Source organism: Triticum urartu, chromosome 1 (assembly GCF_003073215.2).
Source record: "Triticum urartu cultivar G1812 chromosome 1, Tu2.1, whole genome shotgun sequence".
NCBI lineage: Eukaryota > Viridiplantae > Streptophyta > Magnoliopsida > Poales > Poaceae > Triticum > Triticum urartu.
This window is the reverse complement of record NC_053022.1, coordinates 43,032,118-43,038,441: the sequence shown is the minus strand read 5'-3', so window position 1 is coordinate 43,038,441 and position 6,324 is coordinate 43,032,118. Positions and strand designations below refer to the sequence as shown.

The following is a 6,324-nucleotide window of genomic DNA, read 5'->3' as shown; positions in this document are numbered from 1 at the left end:
CAAAGAGTTGTTATTTGATTAACGGGATCACATCATTAGGTGAATGATCTGATTGACATGACCCATTCCATTAGCTTAGCACCCGATCGTTTAGTATGTTGCTATTGCTTTCTTCATAACTTATACATGTTCCTATGACTATGAGATTATGCAACTCCCGTTTGCCGGAGGAACACTTTGTGTGCTACCAAACGTCACAACGTAAATGGGTGATTATAAAGGTACTCTGCAGGTGTCTCCAAAGGTACATGTTGGGTTGGCGTATTTCGAGATTAGGATTTGTCACTCCGATTGTCGGAGAGGTATCTCTGGGCCCTCTCGGTAATGCACATCACATAAGCCTTGCAAGCATTGCAACTAATGAGTTGGTTGCGAGATGATGTATTACGAAACGAGTAAAGAGACTTGCCGGTAACGAGATTGAACTAGGTATTGAGATACCGACGATCGAATCTCGGGCAAGTAACATACCGATGACAAAGGGAACAACGTATGTTGTTATGCGGTCTGACCGATAAAGATCTTCGTAGAATATGTAGGAGCCAATATGAGCATCCAGGTTCCGCTATTGGTTATTGACCGGAGACGTGTCTCGGTCATGTCTACATTGTTCTCGAACCCGGAGGGTCCGCACACTTAAGGTTTCGATGACAGTTATATTATGAGTTTATGAGTTTTGATGTACCGAAGTTAGTTCAGAGTCCCGGATGTGATCACGGACATGACGAGGAGTCTCGAAATGGTCGAGACATAAAGATTGATATATTGGACGGCTATATTCGGACATCGGAAGTGTTCCGGGTGATTTCGAAGAAAACCGGAGAGCCGGAGGGTTACCGGAACCCCCGGGAGAAGTAATGGGCCATATGGGCCTTAGTGGAGAGAGAGAGGGGCAGCCAAAGGTGGGCCGCGCGCCTCCTCCCCCCTGGTCCGAATTGGACTAGGAGAGGGGGGGGGGGGCGCCCCCCTTTCCTTCTCCCCCCCCACTTCTTTCCCCTTCGAGTAGGAGTCCTACTCCTACTAGGAGGAGGACTCCTCCTTGGCGCGCCATAGGGGCCGGCCGGCCTCCTCCCCTTGATCCTTTATATACGGGGGCAGGGGGCACCCCTTGATACACAAGTTGATCCACGTGATCATATTCTCAGCCGTGTGCGGTGCCCCCTTCCACCATAATCCTCGATAATATTGTAGCGGTGCTTAGGCGAAGCCCTGCGACGATAATACATCAAGATCGTCACCACGCCGTCGTGCTGACGGAACTCTTCCCTGACACTTTGCTGGATCGGAGTCCGGGGATCGTCATCGAGCTGAACGTGTGCTAAAACTCGGAGGTGCCGTAGTTTCGGTGCTTGATCGGTCGGGCCGTGAAGATGTAGGATTACATCAACCGCGTTGTGCTAATGCTTCCGCTGTCGGTCTACAAGGGTACGTAGATCACACTCTCCCCTCTCATTGGTATGCATCACCATGATCTTGCGTGTGCGCAGGAATTTTTTTAAAATTACTACGTTCCCCAACAAATTGGCATCCGTCTTATGTCATGGCAAAATCTGCTATTTCAATTGGAATCGATTAACCCAATACAAGGACGGAATGTGTTTCCCTTGAACCTCACTATATTTGGGTCTTTTGCAGTTGACTTTATGTACTATGCACTCACGCACTCAAAGGTCCCAGTGGATAATAACAAGAAAATTTGGATGCCGAAGATTCCACTAAAGTTAAAAAAAGTTGTGGTATCTTCGAAGGGGAGTTGTGCTAACCACAGACAACCTCACCCGTCGCTGTCGTTAGGAAAGATTGGATTGCATGCGACTTAATTCATATACAGGTACATGGGTGCACAACCTCGACTTGTCTCCCAAGCTATACATTGTACATAAGAGAAAGGAAGCGTGACAATACATGACCCTAACCTATATGTATATACACGTTCAACAGTCACAATTGACAAAAAAATAAGAAGTGTAGGTTTTATACTCATGAGATGACGACTTGAGACATGTCGTGCAGACGATAGACAAAGTCGTCACTATGGCTACCGTGTAAGACCTTGTACAATGGGAGATGCTCAGGAAGGTGCTTAGAGAAATAAACTAGGCTTTCTTTAAGCACCAGTGCTTATTTATACAGAATAGACGTTTAACTAAGCGTCTCTCCCTAGAAATAGGCACCGGTGCTTCAGAAAAACCTGATTTATTTTTCTAAGCATCTCTCATTGTACAAAGCCTAATGATGCTTAAGAGGTATGAAGTGTCCATACTTTAAGAATTTATCAATGGAATTTGTCGATGGCGACTAGGATAGAGTAGGATCCACCAAAGCGGGGCAGTCCTCTACTGACCCCTTCGCACTGGGCTGCCCCCAATAATGCCAGACTTACATAACTGGCCTAACGTATTATATGTTTTTTTTAGTGGTGTAGTACCCCGGCACGTCAAATTACAAAATCTCTAGGGATACATAAGCCCCAGGCTGATCTAAAAGCCAAATGCATCGACCAATATTACTCTGGAGCGATGATCGGGCGAGCATGTGGGCTTCAAAGTTTGAAACCCACTTCTCGTGACTGAACTCAACCCTGTTAAACCACGCATCTCTAGACTTAGGCTTTGTTTGGTTCATAAGTCCTAAGATTTTTTCTAGTCCCAATTAAAAAGTTTCTAGTCTTTAAAAAATTTCTTCCTGTTTGTTTTCAGGAGTCCCTCCGTAAAAGTTATTAAATGACCATGTTACTCCTGGTATATAGAAAAATAACAATCAATCAACACCATAGGGTGGCGGACCAATGAGTGTATGGAGGGACATTGTTGGAAAAGTCCCAAAAAAGACTCTCCTTGAGAGTCTTCTTCATTTAATCCTAAAAAGCAACTTTTAGTCCATAGTAGTCTTTCCTGTTTGGTTAAAAAATCTCTAAGAAAGATTTTTTCTAATGCCTACACCAAAAAGTCCCTGAAAACAAACACCCCCTTAATTAATCTCCTGCCAAATATGATAGTACACTGGTTTGGATCCCTCCTTCAGTGTGTTGGTAACTCTGAGGCAGTCTGAAGCTATTTTAATTCTTCGGGCGAGCAGGCCATCTGCCAATGATAGCGCCTCCCTTACTGCAAGCGCTTCAACAATCTCTGCATGAATGCAGCCTGAGAAAAACAACTGTAGAAGCTCCCAGAAACTCGCCGTTGCTGCTCCTAGCAACAGTTGCTACTGCAGCCATGTCATCCACCTTCCCCAATGCTCCAAGGCCCCAGAACTGTACGTGACTTCTCCTCTTGTAACTGTCCTTTTTTTTCAACTAAAAAAAAACTGTCCTCTTTTCGGCGAGCTCACGAACAGGCCCTAAGCCACTGAAACATTTGGAGCGCGCTGGTGATCGAGTTTCGGAGTCGAATTCGAGTTTCCCGTGAAGTTTTCGAGTTCGCGAGTAATCGAATGCTGCACGCGTTTGTGCAGAGCAACGACAACGACGACACCGCGAGCCAGGGGAGCGCCGGCGTCCTCTGGGGTCGCCGTCAGCGGCGGCCGCCACGGAGATGGACGGGGACGAGACGGCCGTCGTGGCGGCGGCAGAGGCTGAGGTGGTGGGGTCGGCGGAGACGGAGGAGCACGTCCAGCGCATCCTCCTCGCCATCGACAACTTCACTCGCAAGGTGCGCCTCTTCACCCTCTCCTCCTCCCCCATCGATTCTACCTTAATCGTCTAGTGATGCCGGTGGCATTGCAGGTGTCGGAGATGCTGGACTCCGGGCGCGCCATGTTCAAGGACCTCGCCGCCGACTTTGAGGACCGCCTCTGCACGTAAGAAAAGAAACTCGCCGCGGCAAGCCCCATCATCGTCATGCTTGCTCCTCGGGCGGGTGCTCACCAACTGCTTGCTGTATTGCGTGCGTCGCAGGATCCACAAGGAGAGGGTGGACAAGTGGGAGGAGGAGATCAGGGAGCTGCGCGCCCGCGACGCCGCCAACGAGCACACCCGCGCCAGCACTTAGGCATCTCCAGCCCTTCAGGAAGAGTAAAAAATCGCCCCCTGAGGGCGCATCGGCGCTAAACCGCGCACTGGGGGCGTGATGTCCCCAGTCGCGGCCCTCCACGGGTTTTTAAAATGTTTAAATTCGGCGCAAACACAACGTAAACACGGGCGAGTTCGTTTAAATTTAAACATATTTTACAAAAAAAGAAAAAAAACTACCGCGGGCTACCCCGTCGTCTCCCTCGCCGCCCGCCCATGCGGTTCTACATGTCGAGAAGGCTGTAGAACCGCGTGTAGTCACCGCCGCCATCGTCGTCGTCGTCGTCGCCCCCGCCTACGCCTCCGCCGTCCCTGCTGCATCCCTCCCCCGGTTGGCGCGGCGGGTTGGACGGTCCGGGGGTGTCGTCGTCGTCGCTATCGAGGACGACGACACCGTCCTTGTCCTCGCGCCCACGTTTGCGGGCGGCGATCTCCTCCAGGGCCCGGCGCTGTCGGATCATCTCCTCGCGCAGGTAGTCGTCGCGCGACCACCGCATGGCGTCCTCGTCGGAGAACCCGCCCCGGGCTATCTCCTCGTACTCCGGGGGGAGGCTGGATTCCACCTTGGGCTCGACGAGGACGCCGGAGCTGCGGGTACGCGCGCTGACAGGCGTGTCCTGGGGCTCCGGCTTGACGGGGCGGAGGTGGAGGCAGGGAGAGCCGCTGGACGAGGAGGAGGACACCCCGGTCACCATACGCCTCGGCGTCCAGGAGCTTCCCCGGCGGCGTGAGAAGGACGGGGGAGCGGGGTACTCGAGGCGCGGCGTGTTGCCGCCCTCGATGTACTCGAGGACGGACTCCAACGTGCGCCCGGGCACGCCCCACCACCGACGCCGGCCGGCGGCGTTGAACCTGCCGGAGGGCACGACGCCGTTGGTGGCCTCGAGCTGCTCGCCGTGCCGGCGGCGGAAGTACGGCTCCCAGATTGGGCTGTCAGGGATGTACCGGGGCCCCTCCCTCGCCGCACGCGGCAGGGACGAGCGGATGCGTGCGATCTCCGCACACCGCGCCGCGCCGGTGGGTATCGGGGGCACCGGCACACCGCCGGCGCTGATCCTCCACGCCCCGGGCACCCGCATGTCCGGCGGGACCGGGTACTCGGCCTCGAAAAGGAGGCGAGCCTCGTCCTCGTGCAGATGACGGTGCCCGAATCCGTTCGCCGCTGCGCCGTCGCCTGGGAAACGCTCGGCCATGCTTTCTCAACTGGTGACGGCGAGAGGAGGAAAGGGGGAGAAATGAGCGCGTCGTCGGTGGATGATCGGGGTGAGTCTCTCCGGCGCGCTTGCAGTCGGCTTTAATAGGCGGAGACGCCGCGTGGTAGGCTTGGCCGGCGCGTTACGCGTGGCGTGATTGCGTGGCGGCCGAGGGACGCGTTGTTCAGCCTTCACTGCGCCACCCGTGAGGCATCAATGGAGGCTGACCGGCGCGGCAGCGCACGACAGTTTTGGCATTGATTCGCCGCGGGAAACGACGCGATGAGGACGACGAAGGGGCGAGAAGAGAGTAGAGTTGCTGACGCGGCGGGCCCGCGGCTCTTCGCGCCAAAAACGATTCGCCCGGCGCCCCCGAGCGACCCCAGCGCGCCGGGTTCGGGTTGGGTCCGCCGACGCCAATTTCGGCCCGAGCCGGCGAAAACTGGGCTCTTGGAGGCGCGACTGGGCCGATTTTTTGGCGCCGGCGGACGGAAAAACGCCTGAGGGGGCCTTTTTGAGGGCGCGGCTGAAGATGCCCTTAGTTGCCACTACTGAATCTGAACATGAATACCTTGCACTTATTTTGGATGTTAAATACTACACTGCACTTCTCACTGTACACATTAGCTACACGAACATCATTGGATGTTAAGTACATTACACTTCTGAATCTGAAAAATGTTGTTTGGTTGTGGTTGATCCAAACCTGTCTGTACACACGAGCATCATCGAGTCCGTAGTCTGTTTCTCGAGGAACTCTTTCTTGTTTGCGATGCGTTTCGCCTGGTCCAGTGCAGCATGAAAATGAAACGGTAGAACCTTGATATGTATCCTGTCCAGCCGCGTGTCAGCACACTTTCAACCTTTCTACATGTCTCGATCTGCAAACAGAAAGTGCGAGATTAGTTTTCAGACACTGGAACTTTTTGGTATGTTTGTTTTGGTATTGAAGTAGACTGGCAGAAAAAAAATGTTCTACAAACAGGAGATTTCTCAATAATCTTTAGATGTTGTTCTCTTCATCTTGTTCAAAAAGGTTGTTTTCGGATTCTTTTCGGCATTGTTGTCCGAGTGACGGAGCTATTCAAGAAAAGTTGGCCGGGCCGGTACAAAGGAAGACCA

At 52.9% G+C, this 6,324-nt stretch overlaps 1 protein-coding gene across 1 annotated transcript; it reads left to right on the top strand.

Moving 5' to 3' along the window:
- Positions 1-3,529: 3,529 nt before the first annotated feature.
- On the top strand, positions 3,530-4,109 carry LOC125551670. The gene is made up of 3 exons (XM_048714970.1): positions 3,530-3,650; positions 3,725-3,798; positions 3,896-4,109. The coding sequence occupies exons 1-3, from the start codon at positions 3,534-3,536 to the stop codon at positions 3,987-3,989; spliced, it is 285 nt and encodes a 94-aa protein (XP_048570927.1). The 5' UTR covers positions 3,530-3,533; the 3' UTR covers positions 3,990-4,109.
- The last annotated feature ends 2,215 nt before the right edge of the window (positions 4,110-6,324 follow it).